The sequence below is a fragment of the Octopus bimaculoides genome, chromosome 4, assembly GCF_001194135.2.
Source record: "Octopus bimaculoides isolate UCB-OBI-ISO-001 chromosome 4, ASM119413v2, whole genome shotgun sequence".
NCBI classification, from domain to species: Eukaryota; Metazoa; Mollusca; class Cephalopoda; order Octopoda; family Octopodidae; genus Octopus; species Octopus bimaculoides.
In genome coordinates this window covers 140,350,130-140,365,507 of record NC_068984.1, presented here as the reverse complement: position 1 = coordinate 140,365,507, position 15,378 = coordinate 140,350,130, and the positions used below count along the sequence as shown (strand labels likewise).

Sequence of the window (15,378 nt, the reverse complement as noted above, 5' to 3'; positions counted from 1 at the left end):
CCCCCCAACATTGCTTGACAAACGATGCTGATGTGTTTACGTTCCCCTAACTTAGAGGTTTGGCAAAAGAGGCTGATAGAATAAGTACTAGGCTTACAAAGAATAAGTCGTGGGGTCGATTTGCTCGCCTAAAGGTGGTGCTCCAGTATGGCGACAGTCAAATGACTGAAACAAATATTCCAGCGTGGTTGATGCCAGTACCGCCTGACTCGCCCTCATGCTGGTGGCACGTAAAAAGCACCCACTACACTCTTGGAGTGGTTGGCATTAGTAAGGGCATCTAGCTGTAGACACTTTGCCAGATCAGATTGGAGCCTGGTGCAGCCTTCTAGCTTGCCAGCCCTCAGTCAAACCGTCCAACCCATGCCAGCATGGAAAGTGGATGTTAAACGATGATGATGAGATTCATAGAGGCACAGGTAGGGCTGTGTGGTAAGAAATTTGCTTCCCAACCACAAGGTTTTGGTTTCAGTCCCACTGTGTAGCACCTTGGGCAAGTATCTTATTCTACAGCCCTGGGTCAGCCAAAGCCTTGTGAATGGATTTAGTAGATGGGAACCAAAAAAGGCTTGTTGTGCATGTGTGTGTGTGTGTATGGATTAGGAAAAGAAGATCAAAAGAATAAGTACTAGCCTTTAAAAAAAAAAAAGTGCCCCAGTATGGCCACAACACTATGCCTGAAACAAAAGATAAAAGATATATACGTAACACACACACACCATTCTAACTGGTTGGGATGACATACACCGACAATGTTATATTAACAGATGCAGCCGACCAATTAACAAATCAATAGCAGGGGGTGGGAGTGATAGGAAAGCAGAAGACATCGATAGAAAGCTGGATTGAAGAGATTAGACACACACACACACACACACACACACAAATATTCATTTATTGGTTTTGTTATTGGACCGTGTCCATACTAAGGTACTAACGCTGCTGATCAGTTCAGCCCGGTATTTTTAGCCTTGGTTCTTATTTTATTGATCACTAATAATTCAACCCGTTAACTCAAACACCAATTCAAATCAGTCAACATAAATAGATGTAGACACACATGTATTCTATTTGATGATGATATATACATATACATATACATACATACATATAGATACATGGGTAGAATAGATCAGTGATTCCCAAACTTTTTCGGGCTGCCACCCGCTTTACACTCGAGTCACATTCCTAGCGCCACCCCACCATCAAACTCAGCACCACAAACGCAGACCACTTTCTGCAGTAAATTCGAAACAACGGTATTTCACAAATAAAAACTTAACCTAATTAACCCACATCCACGACCCCACCCCCACTCCAGTCACCCTATTATTGCCCCACTTTTCTTCAACGCCCCTCTTCATCTTCTCACTGGATCAGATGAACATCAATTTTAAGGAGTGCATATTCAGGGACAAAAGTCTTTAAGAGAATTAACCCTTTAGCATTCGGATTATTCTCACAAACGAAATGTTTGTTTATCCACCTTGCTTTGATTTAATCATGCATTGAACTTTTGATGATGTGATTGTTTGTTTTTTTTGAAAGACATTAAAGGGTAGATGGCAGGGGCCCAGATCTGGTCAATTTCAACATAAAAAATGTAGAATATTTGGGCTGGATGTGGTTGGCTTAAATGCTAAAGGGTTAATGTATTTAATATGTAAGCCAATCTAGCAGTGCTTTACAAAACATTACAAAAGTACTTGAACTGGGGGAAAAAAAACATTATTGTATATAAAAAGTTAGTAGTACAACTGGACATAAAGCAAGGAAATACAATGTTTAGTCGCAATGAATTAGCTGGTATTAGCGAACATAACCAGACTGTTGTTATAATCCCTTTTAAGTAGAAGTAATGATAATAATAATAATAATACTTGGAACTGCACGCACATTGCATAAAGTACTGTCTGTCTGAGGTCCTTGGTGGGACTTGACAAACAGTACAAACCCCCGGTAGACACAATATCTTCAATCAACAACCTCACAATATTGTATACTGTACAACAACTGTAATAATAATAATAATAATAATAATTCTTTCTATTATAGGGACAAGGTCTGAAATTTTTGGGGAGGGGAATAGCCGATTACACTGAACCCCAGTGTTTCATTGGTACTATAATCCTTTCTATTATAGGCACAAGGTCTGAAATTTGGGGTGAGGAGACTAGTCAATTATACTGACCCCAGTATGCAATTAGTACTTATTTTATTGACCCCAAAAGGATGAAAGGCAAAGTCGACTTTGGCAGGATTTGAACTCAGAACATAAAGATGGATGAAATGCTACTAAGCATTCTGTCAGACACACTAATGATTCTGCCAGTTCCCTACTTTAATAGTTATATCCTTTTTATTAAAGGCACAAGGCCTGAAATTCAGCTGGGGAGGAGACTGGTTGATTACATCGACCCCAATATTTCACTGGTACTTAATTTATCGACCCCAAAAGGATAAAAGGCAAAGCTGACCTCGGCAGAATTTGAACTCAGAATGTAGCTCCCTACTTGAATAATAATAATAATAATGTTTAAATATTATTATGAAGTCAGGCTAAGTAGATGAGACCATCTGGGTTAAAATGACCCTATGAAAGTCAAGGACAAAAATTAGCTTTATGGGAGGCCCAACAGGATCCCCATACAGGATCCGAGGTGATATTTTTGAAATATTTATTTTTTAAAAGAAAGTGCACTGTATAGATCATCTAATATAGTGTATATACATACATGTATACATAGTTGTAGACATAGCAGTAAGGTTAAGAAGTTCAGCTAAGCAGCCGTCTGATTTTGGGCCCGATTTCACTGCATGTTACATTGGGAAAGTGTTTTCAACCACTGCTCTTATGTTGATCAAAGCCTTGTGAATGAAATTTAGTAGATGGAAACTGTACAGAAGCCTACACTATATAGTGCGTATATGTGTGTGTGTGTCTTTGCATTGATATTACTTAGGCAATGTCAGTGACATTAAGTCCAGCTGTTTCATGCGTTGATGTGCAAAACAGTGTGTGTGTGTTATCTTGACATCATGTGATGGTTGTAAGCAAGCATGCTGTTTGTTTCCTGTCTTCTGTGAAAAATATGTCTGGCCATGGGAAATATTACATTGCTTTGAAATAGGTGAGAGCAACAGAAGGGGCATCAGGCTTATAGAAAATCTACAGCAAATTTTGTCTGACCCGTGAACATATGGAAAAGTGGATGTTATGGTGATGATGACAAACACAATGAATATGATAGGAGTGGCTGTGTGGTAAGTAGCTTGCTTATGAGCCACATAGTTCCGGGTTCAGTCCCACTGCATGGCATCTTGGGCAAGTGTCTTCTACTATAGCCTCAAGCTGACCAAAGCCTTGTGAGTGGATTTGGTAGACGGAAACTGAAAGAAGCCTACCGTATATATGTATATATACATATGTATGTGTGTGTATATGTTTGTTCTCCCAACATCGCTTGACAACCGATGCTGGTGTGTTTATGTCCTCGTAACTTAGAGGTTCGGCAAAAGAGACCGATAGAATAAGTACCAGGCTTACAAAGAATAAGTCCTGGGGTCGATTTCCTCGACTAAAGGCAGTGCTCCAGCATGGCCACAGTCAAATGACTGAAACAAGTAAAAGAGTATATGCTGCCCATATCTTAAACAAATTAAGCTTTAATTACTCGAGGAGAGTACCTATGTAGCCTCACAACATGCTAGAAACAACAGCCAAACCATACTAAGATCACAGTCTACCATCTCAGTAAAAGGAAGAATACATTAGATAATTTATTCCTAGGTGAACTATATCTGAAAAAAAAAAAAAAATAGATGTGATGGTCATGGCTTGAATGCCTTTGTTTCTAAGTCCATTTGGCTGGAACAGACCTGGGCCAAACAACAACAATTGCCAACAATACATTTAACAGCATAACCACCAACAGACATCTCCTTACTCTATAAGCTGTTTAGAGAATGAACTACATATGCATGTGGACGTATGTATATAGGTGTGTGCATGTATGTATATATATATATGAATGTAGGTGTGTGTGTGTGTTACATGTATCTGCAGTAGTAATGATTGCTGGGTGAGAGAACAAAAGCTGCTGTCAGTTGCTGTAATTACACACACATCAAAGAAGCCGGCAAATGACTATATTACCGAAGCTGACAGACAGACAGTCAGACTGGTTTTATTACGCATTATCTTACAACTGCAGTGAATGGTGATTCGGTGTAAACAGAGGGGAGGCTGGGCAGGCCATTTTTGTTTTTTTCCTTTTACATTTTTTTTTTCTCAAGAGTATTGATTTTTCAGTTTAGCCCCGTTATGTCACCCAAGACAAGGTCTTTAGATTTGTTTGTTATTCCCAGCATCGTCTGTTATTTTGCACTCCTTCGCCTTCCATCAACTCGTAAGGATTCATGAGGAAAGAAAAGAGCATTTTTAAAAGAAAAAAAAATCTTTTACTTGTTTCAATCATTGGATGGCAGCCATCCTGGGGGTGTTCCTTGAAGAATTTTTAGTCAGATGAATCAACTCTAATACCTTCTTTTTTTTAATGCCCTGTTGTGGGGATCAAGTACTGGGATCAATTTGTTTGTCTAAAACCCTTCAAAGTGGTGCTCCAGTATGGCTGCAATCCAATGACTGAAACAAGTAAAAGGTATATGCTGTCTTCAGTTTCGCCTATTTCTTACAGGCTTTGTGCAGCTACAGGGATGTCATCTCACTCACCTCCACCACTATCCATTTCATGTGTGGTTACCCTTTTTCTCTCAAACCATCAGCCCCTACTACTACCACCACCACACACGGAATGCTCTTTTCCATACCATTAGCCCCTCATAAAAGACCAAAGAATTTTCATCTTTGGCAATCAATGATTCCAAAGCAGTATCAGAGTTCATTTGCTACAGTATTGATCTGCTGAGGAGATTCCCAATAATCTTCAACACAACACTTCAAAAGCATAAGTTTTTATTGGCTAATTTTCCAGTTTTCACATCTGAGAGACAGACTTGCAACTAACTTGCTTGTGCAAGTGCTGCAAATCAAAAATTCCGCATCCCAGACGCCTGTAAGTTTCACGGGGGTCATCAAGAGAGAATGTACACTGTCTCAAGCCCTTCTTCTTGACAGCTTTACGGTGCACCACCTCTCTCTTCACTGATGTGAGGCTCCTACCAACAGGATTGAGTGACTAGTATTTAATTTCAAGTCCTTCATCTCAGGACCATTCAAATAGAAGTCATGCAGGTGTGACTTGTCATACAGGCAAACTCGTACCTGCCTTTACATCATTATCAATGCCATTTTCCCATGCTTGCTTGGGTCAGACAGAATGAGCTGAGGTGGATTTTCTATGGCTGGATGCCCTTCCTGTTTCCAAGCAAGGTAATATTACCCCATAATCCAGTGGTTCCCAATGGTCTATTATCTACAGACCCCTTTGATTTCTATTTTCCTTGGGTGAACCCTTGTAGTCATTCAATATTTAAAAAATCCTATTATATTATTATAAGTGGATATTATCAGGAATTGTATAAGAAACAGTTCAAACATTTTGAGTATTGCAGAAATATAACCAGTTTATTGCACATGAATTTTAACAAGAAAATCTTATATGGACCCTCAAGCAGCGCTGGATTAACCATTAAGCAAAATAATCACGTGTTTAGGGTATCAAAGTAAAGTGGGGGTGGGGGGCACAAAAAAATGGTTGATGGTAAAAAAGAAAACACTTTAAACTTGCTAAATAATATTCGAAATGGTTTATATGATTGGAAATATAATTTCGAAGTGTTCATGATGTCAGAGTGAAGATCTCATCAAGTACATACATATATACATATACCCAGACTTATTTCCCATTTTTTTTAGGAGGGGCAGGAGTGGCTGTGTGGTAAGTAGCTTGCTTACCAATCACATGGTTCCAGGTTCAGTTCCCCTGTGGGACACCTTGGGCAAGTGTCTTCTACTATAGCCTCGGGTCTACCAAAACCTTGTGAGTCGATTTGGAAGAAGACTGTCATATATATGTGTGTGTGTGTGTGTGTTTATGTTTGTGTGTCTGTGTCTGTCCCCCATTCTATGTTTGTGTATCTGTATCTGTCCCCCATTGCGGGTTGTGTTTAAGTCCCCACCGATGTTGGTGTGTTTACGTCCCCGTAACTTAGCCGTTCGGCAAAAGAGACCGAAGGCTTACAAAGAATGAGTTGATTTGTTTGACTAAAGGCACTGCTCCAGCATGGCTGCAGTCAAATGACTGAAACAAATAAAAGAATAAAAGGGGGTAACCACAACAAGACACACACCAGGCATTCCGTTTATTTCCCAGCTGAAAGGGACGATCCCTGTTCTATGCTCGGGTCAAGGCATAGAATGCAAGTGGAAGTATACAAAAATAAACATTATTTTCCATCTTATTGTTAGTTTTGTTTAATTTTGAGAAGTAAAAAAATTCATATTATAACTCATTATATTTATATTTTGCATTACATAAATAGGGGCACTAAAACCTTTTTAGTACTTAGAGCCTCTATGGGTCTTGATCCATCCCTGCCCTTAAGGGTCATATGACCCCGATTGAGAACTGCTGTCATAACTAGACATATTTCCTCAGAAAACAGGAAACGAGGGACACTGCTGACATGATGGTGGCACTCGTTTACAACTATCGCACAAAGTCAAAGACAGTAACGGACACACACAACAGGCTTCTCTCAGTTTCCAACTACCAAATTCACTCACAAGACTTTGGTCAGCCCAGGGTTATGGTAGAAGACACTTGCTCAAGGTGTCATGCAGTGGGAATGAACCTGGAACCAATTGGTTGGTTTCATTCAACTATTGTTTATGAATATTTGTGTATATACTTGTATAGACTCCTTGTCTGAGTCATTTTTTCTTTTTAATCTTTCAGTTAATTGCGGCCTTGCTGGGACTGAACTTAAAAACCATGCAGTTTGAAAGAAAACTTTTTGTTACTGCACAACCACACCTGCAACCATATCGTTATTAAATGCAGCATTGATTTAAACAATCTCTCCTTTGTTGCTTGTGGCACTCCTTTATCCTTCATAATTTTCTGTAGTTCATTACATTTGACTTTACGAAAGCCATTCCTTTAACTTCATTTAACTATAACACACTTCTTTCAACTTTGCATCAAAGAAAAATAAACTCACCCTCCACTTTCATTGTCAGAGTTCCAGCCTTTAAATTGCTTTAAATCTGAAGTTGATGTCATTGACCTAAATTTTGTGTTATTTTTTGTGAGTTTAATTTCAAACCAGTATTTTGCAGTTTCTTTTATGTTTTTCTTCTCAGTCCCTTCATTTCCTGTTAACAAAATTGTGCCATTTCAATATCTTAGTCAATCATCATCATGGCTTCGAGCTGCGCAGGATTGACTTGGTGCACCAACTTAAGTACCTAATTCAACTAAATCTCAACTATATACATATATATATATATATATATATATATATATATATATATATATATATTTATAAACAAAATTAAGGGATCAGCAACAGGTTGCTTCACCACATACCGAAGTTCAGAAATAGCAGCTAAAAATGCTGAAACTCCAACAGATAGCAGTTACCCGCAACTCACATAGGCAAAACAAGAAGAAAATAACGAACTAAACTAGCCATAGTTAATCATAGACATGTTTCTGGTTTAGAAGGAAAAACTCTTCATTACCTCATCAGTATGATATTCCTGTTGTAGATTCGACGATACTGGCAAATGTGCATGCATGCATGATCTAGATATATATATACATAAAACCATTTTTCCCCAACCAGTCACCATGCTTGACCAATTGGTCTAGCAGAGCAGCCAAGACACACCTAACCCATGCAAGCATGGAAAGTGGCTATAAAATAATGATGCAGTGTGTTTCAAAGGACCCAGTTTTCAACAAAATGGACAGCACTCATGATAGTAATTTCACTTCCAAAGCCACAGAATTTTGAAAGAAGAAGCAAGAAACTGCACATATTTTATTAACTACCACAGGATGTGGACTTACTGGACCAAAGCTTAATTATTAAATTAATCAAATATAATTATGACTTTGGAAACCTTGGTTCATCGTCGTTCTTATGTTTACTTTTCCATGCTTGCAGGGCCGGCTCAAGGTACCAGCAACTTGGGCAGCCACCCAGGGCGCCAAGGAGAGCAAGACAAAGACAAGGAAATTTCCACGACCATCAGTTTGTACACACCTTAGTTTAGCTAACCTGAGGCGCCAGCAAACCTAGGGCCGGTCCTGCATGCTTGTATGGGTTGGAATTTGTTGAGGCAAATTTTTTTAAGGCTGCTTTTTCTTGCCACTAGTCCTCATCAGTTTCCAAGCAGACACGTTTTTTCATGGAGGATTGGAAACTAAGGAGACAGCTGCATGACAGTGACACACGTTTACAACTATCATGTGATATCAGGAGACGGCAGAGGTGTCAAAGATGTCTCCCACCCTTTCGCATTCTAACGTATTTTTGTCAATAAGGATGCATAATACCTTTCTCAAATTTATATAAATACACAAATAGGAAGTTTCATTCGCGAACAGGGAAAATAAGAGGTTGTAGCGTTCATGCACTTTCCAATGGTTTTATTGTTTACTTTTGTCAACAAATGGGCAAAAATCGGTCTTTTGCCTTGGTGCATGGTCTTATGCTGTTAAACGAGGGATAATAAATCATTTTGTGATTGATATTAGCAACGAAAGTGATCTGGTTTGACACAGGAACTGAAAGCCCCGTCGTGTTCTCTGCTTCCAGGCAGCTTACCTATAAAGGACAAGGCCACAAGTAATATAATAGTGTTGATAGCTATAAATTACTGTTGATAGACTATAAATTTAAGAGGGCGGGTTTTCGGAAAAGCTGCTCCACATCCGTTGTAATTTCTCCGTATTGGCCGGGGTTTTTCCGAATGACGAAAACAGCGAAAAGGGAAAAAAATTATTTAATCATCATAGTGGAGACTGCTGTTCCGAATGCACACTGAGACGGTAGGGGGGGGGGGACACGTTTAAAAAAACATGGATTAAAATTTTTTTAACCACCCGCTCCACTGATTTGAAATGTATATTAAAATTTGGAAAAATCCAACCAAAACGTAGAAAATCCAACTTATGTTGAACAACTGTTCCGAAAGTCCGCCGGGAATAATAAATAGATAGTTAACTGGATTAACTCCAATATAACGTCAGCTACGACAAGATTTGAACATAGAGAGGCACAGTGGTTTCGTTTTTCAACCCACTCCCAGCCGACACAACAACCACTAACGGTATATTGGTGTATACTTCTACATATTAGTCAACTTATGCTAAAGTTACATGTTAATATTGTAATATCTAGCGTCAAAGATAGGAAAAGAACACACGGCATCGTTTCTAAATCCTATTAATTTATTTTGTAATTCAGCATAAGATTTAAGAATAATAGATAAAGAGATTGAGACAATGCGACGTACATGACTTTTCCTAAAGCTTATGACGCCATATGATAGTAATTACCGGCACTATAAGGAAAACAGATAATTCTAGCCGGTTGCCGGCGAATCTACGACTAGAAGAAGAACATGTTATATTTTCCAACATAGAATCGTTAGTAATGAATTATTAATTGATAAGACAAGATTTTTTTTTTAATTATCAGAATAAGTGACTGTATAAAGAAAAATTCACAATAAAAATTTAAAAACAGCGTTAGATTTTCCGAAATATTAAATCTTTTATATCTACAAGTTAGGAATTAAAATAATCTTCGTAAAATTAATTAAATCAATTAATTTGGTTATGAAAAATTAAAACAATCAATAACAATTTATTTCTAAATTATTCGGACATGTGCTTAAAGGTTTGGTGTCCAAACCTTAAAGATTTACTTCAATAATCCGAAATCTTTAAAACATAAGGAATGGTCTCGCAGAGTCAAATATGTGCGACGTACGCACATTTAGAGAAATGATAGATAACATGAAGAAAAGAAAATAAAAGAACGTGTATAATAGATTGAAATACGAGTGAGGAGACAAACGAAAGAAAGTGGTTTTCAATGCATTAGATCGGAGATATATAAAATTTTTAATAACAGTTTGACTCAGCTCCATATGATTTAAAGTTTCGTGGGCTCGGAGGATGGAATCTGGGAATCTGATAAGATGGGTTCGTCCTATAAGCCCACAAAATCACGTCATATGGAGCTGAATGAAAACCAATTGAAAATATATTTAGACACATATGTGTATGTATATATTAATATATTGTAATAAAAAGGTTAATTGAACTCCCAAAAGTGTTTAAAATAAACAGAGAGATGTTAATGTATATTTACCACAACAGTCATCGTGAGTAAAACCCTGTAAAATAGAAAGTTCTAGACTGGAACAGTCTAATTCATTCGCCATATCTGCCGAGAAAGGAGAAACGTGAAATGAAATAAAACTCCGTAATTGGGTGACGGTGTTATGTGAGAAAGAGTCCCGTAATAAACGAATGAAAGAAGCAATCCAGATAATCTGGGTTAGAAAGAAGTGTTTTATGTGTGTGTGTGAATATATATATATATATATATATATATATACATATACGTGTGTGTGAATAGATATATACATATACGTGTGTGTGAATAGAGATATGTGCGTGCGCGCGCGTATGAGAGAGTGAAAGAGAGAGAAAGGTAGAAAAAGTGAGTGTATGTATGTATGTATGTATGTGGGGCAAACTGAGTAATTTTTGATTTCTAGTTATTTTCTTCTTACCTGAGAGAGTTTGAAACAGGTGACGCATTTTTTTTCAACAAATTTTTCCTCAACTTTCACCCGATTGTAATTGAGGTTGCTAATAAAATATTTGGATAATTTTTGGTGTTCAACAATCAATATTCTTTTCTCTGCTGGATTCCAAGTCAAAGTTTTCCCTAACTCTAACGTTTAATTTGATAATTATTAGTTTTCAAAAAAAAAAAAAAAAAAAAAAGAAAAGAAAAATCTAAAGGGGCAAAATGAGTAATGACCAATCGCAATAATTTTCTTCATTTCTTCTGCATAATACGATGATATATCAGGAACAGGGCCACTCCGATAGATCGTGAAGAAGCTATAGAAAATATTTTATGTCGAGTTTCGTTAATTTCATATCATGTGCCATTTTTCCACGACCCTATTTCACTTGCCCCAGATATTTTTAATTTTTGTTGCATTTCTAATCTTTCTGATGTCTAAGGATGGATATTGATGTGTTTGAGTCCTTTTTTTCAAATGCAATTCTGGAGAATTGAAGGAGTAAATTTACCTTAATTTGTCTTACTCATTTTGCCCCAGCTAAATTTGTCTTTTGTATGCTCAAAGAGAACGGAGAAAATTTTCTGAAATAGTCTTCTAAATATGTTATAGTGTTTCTAATGCATCTAAAGAAGGTAATTTGCTTAGCCGATGCAATCTTTGTTAGATAGTGAACACTTATAAAAAAACATTATACTCAAAAGTTAAACATTTAGTAAATATTACTCTTTGTGTCCCACCCCTTTGTATCTTTGTATGTATGTATGTATGTCATGATTCACTTTTCTTTCAAGCTTTCTTGCCAATAGAGAAAAAACCGGTTTCATTGGAATTTCAACATCAACAACAGGGTATTTTGTATATAGTGTGCAGATTTGTATGTTTTTGTTTTATGCATGTCTTCTCATGCATATACATGCATATCTAGGACACGTATATTTAAATGATAAACTTCTCAAAAGTTTTACAGGCTTTTACAGATTTTATGTGTGTATGTATGTATGTATACACAAGTTTATGTAGTTAAGAAACTCGCTTTGAAACCACGTATATTCGGATTCAGTTCCACAGCGTGTGGATTTATTAGATAGAAACTAAAAGAAGTCTGTCGGCTATTGTATATGTGTATGCTTTTGCCTTTGTGCTTGCCACCACCGCTTGACCACCTGTGTTGGTTTGTTTACGCCCCTGTAACTTAGTACTTCGACAAAAGACCCCGGTAAAATAAGTACCAGGTTTAAAAAGAAACAAGTCGTGCTAATAACACGAATGTCGTGGGTTCGAGCCCCATAGCTTTTTAGGCGCAGGAGTGGCTGTGTGGTAAGTAGCTTGCTTCCAACCACATGGTTCCGGGTTCAGTCCCACAGCATGGCACCTTGGGCAAGTGTCTTCTTCTATAGCTTCGGGCTGACCAAAGCCCTGTGAGTGGATTTGGTAGACAGAAACTGAAAGAAACCCGTTGTATATATATATATATATATATATATATGTATGTATGTATGTATGTATGTATGTATATTTATGTTTGTGTGTCTGTGTTTGTCCCCCCCCCCCAACATCGCTTGACAACCGATGCTGGTGTGTTTACGTCCCCCGTAACTTAGCGGTTCGGCAAAAATGGCCGATAGAATAAGTACTAGGCTTACAAAGAATAAGTCCTGGGGTTGATTTGCTCGACTAAAGACGGTGCTCCAGCATGGCCGCAATCAAACAACTGAAACAAATAAAAGAATAAGTACTGGTATCAATTTGTTCAACTAAAGCCCTTCAAAGCAATACCCCAGCATGACCGCGGTCCATTGACCGAAGCAGTCATATAATATAGACCAATATAACAAAACAGGACAGTTTGTTCTTAAATTATCAAAGTTACGTATCATAATTATTCAAAAACAAACTTTCTGTTTTCCCCCCTCTACATGTCTTTGGTGATCTAATGGATATTAGTAAAAATTTGGAATTCTCCTCGCAATTTTGTCTTTTGCTTTCTTAAAGAAGACACAAGGAGTTATATCGTATGCAATTTCAATTTAAATCGGACAATAGTCTCCACTCAGCTTACACACACGCGCGCGCACACACAAGCTAAAGTAAAAACGCAATGGCCGTGTGGTTAAGAATCGAATCCGCGATCTTATTATCGTGAGCCAACATCCTAACCACTAGGCCACACACCTTCACACTTGAAACTAAACGAACTAGGTGTAAGCAAATAGCTAGCGAAAGCCTTCAATGCGATAGAGGATACCATAAATAAGGTTAGGTTTTGCAATGTATTTAAAGTCAAGAATTGTCCAGTCTACCAAGGCTCGGTTTTAAACCCACTTTTGTTTATCATAGTTCTGTGTGGGAATAACATGAGTTCGAAACTGATTGTTATCAGTAACTTACAATTGCCGATGCTTTGTCAAATATTCTATTGTTAAAAAGCCAAGGGGTTCTTATTGCTAATTAATAACAGGGCATAAAATCCTACAATCTAAGCGAAAAGTCCTGTTATTGTCTCTGTCCAATATGCTACTTGGGTTTTGGTGACCCTTTCACCTTGTGTAGTGAGACTAAGAATCGAAACCCGACAACCTTGGCCGTTGGGTCAAGTCCACTTACAGGTCAGGGCATTCACTCTGATTATTAGCCAATCAGCTTGCAGCAATATCACGCCATATAGAAATTAGTTGAATACTCTATGACCTTTTCACGCGCTTTTCTTAGTATTAACGCAAAGCCCGCAAGGGGCAGTCGCAGAGATTCGAGAGTCACCAGAGCACACGCATCTCACCTCTTGTCACAAGTAAGCAATGAATAACCGCAGAGGATTGAAAGCTATCAAAGAACACACATCCTCACCTCTTGTCAAGCAACACCAAGTTTTCTTCAATTACAATGCATAAACATCAAAAATATTAGTTTCGATCTACGGACCTCTGGGCTATGTGCCCAGCACGCTTCCACTGCGCCATTCTGCTCGACGAGTGAGTGAGCAAATATATAATGTAATGCTTCTGATATCATCTGTTCTGGCTTACATTATTTCTATTACATCATTTATCATATGTTATGTATTTATTATTGCTTATTTATATATTTCTATGCAATGGACTGCTTCAAACGTACGAAACATCGCAAATACGCAATGCATGCAGCAGCATTGAGATGTTAATTTACCAACTGAAAAGGTGACATTTTACTCTGCCGATACTCCAACAGTTACATTTGACAAACCATATGTATAACTCTATGCGTTGCCATTTTTTCTGGGTGTCTCTTCATTTGCGTTTTTCCAGAGAAGCCAGAATCAAATTAATTCTATAAATGATTCCCCGGTGCAGCTTGCTTGTACTATTACTCTCTGCGAAGTATCGTTGTATAATGCTGGAAGAGAGTAGGTAGGAACTCCGTGCTGTATACTCCACGTTAGCAGACACTTGGCAAGCTGACAAGGACGCAGTGTGATATTTGGCAAGCCGTCAGAGAATTAAGATTGCGGATGATAAGTGCACAGGTGATGATAGGTTCGTAGTTCCTGTTACCTAGGTAATCTAATTAGTGCTAATTGAGATGGCAGTAGAGGTGTTAGAGTAAGGAAGAGACACAATACGTTCAAGAAGCTTATAATTTTGTAGCAACGTTTTGTTGGCGAAAATGCCGAAATCCAATGTAAATGCATCTAAAGGTTTGTAAATCGAATCTAAGCCAATCCTTGATGGATAAAATGACAACAAAAGGGTTTTCTTTTGGCAGCAAAAGCTGATTGTGAAGGAAGTGCAAGAAATTCGATACCGGATGATAGTAAATAATTGGCTTTTATAAGTGGAAGAACTGCGAATGGTTTAAGTACAGCCCATATAAGAAGTAGAATGCAAAGCAATTATATATGCTGTAAAAAATCCCCACAAATGGTTTCAATACAGTTTTAACAGAAAGATTTGGAAGAATTAGATGAAAGTTCTCTGGTAATTTTCTTTCATGTAAATAAATGTTTATGTTAATTTAAAGATTTGCCACCAAAATCTTATAAAATGACAATGTTCTAAAAGACGTACATGTTTATATGTCATATGTGAAAACAAAAACCTTATGCTATAAATGATATGTGTGAAGACGCGTGGCCTAGTGGTTAGGGTGTTGTACTCCATAATTGCTAGCTCGTAGGTTCGACTTCCAGACCGAGCGGTGCATTGTGTTATTGAGCAAAACGCTTCATTTCAAGTTGCTCCAGTCCACTCGTCTGTAAATGGGTGACACTGCGATGGAGTAGCCTTCCGATCAGGGAGGAATGTTGAGGAATCCGATCAGTTTCCGTCAACCAAATCCACTCACAGGCTTTGGTCTGCTCGAGGCTGTAGTGGAAGACACTTGCCCAAGCTGCCATGCAGTGGGACTGAACCCAGAACCATGTCGCTGGGAAACATGCTTTTTTATCACACAGCCACGCCGGCGCCTTTACGTTATAAGAATTTAGAAACTTCGAAAGATTTGAAGGATTTTTTCTTATGGTAGAACTGTAAGTCGATAAGCAGATGACGTGTAGAATATTAAGTTTTAAAAAAAAACTTTGGATGGGGGCAAAAAAAAAA

The 15,378-nt window shown here is 37.9% G+C and overlaps 1 protein-coding gene across 1 annotated transcript in view; it reads right to left on the bottom strand.

The window, feature by feature from the left end:
- The window catches only part of LOC106881373 (tetratricopeptide repeat protein 27), a 46,431-nt gene extending 35,476 nt beyond the window's left edge, over positions 1 to 10,955 (bottom strand). Inside the window, exons 1-2 of the mRNA XM_052967691.1 lie at positions 10,781 to 10,955; positions 10,354 to 10,428 (exon numbers count right to left, since the gene is read on the bottom strand). Of these exons, the coding sequence (XP_052823651.1) occupies positions 10,354 to 10,428; positions 10,781 to 10,808 (103 nt within the window). The 5' untranslated portion in view covers positions 10,809 to 10,955. The remainder of the gene's footprint in view (positions 1 to 10,353; positions 10,429 to 10,780) is intronic.
- Between the last annotated feature and the right edge of the window lie 4,423 nt (positions 10,956 to 15,378).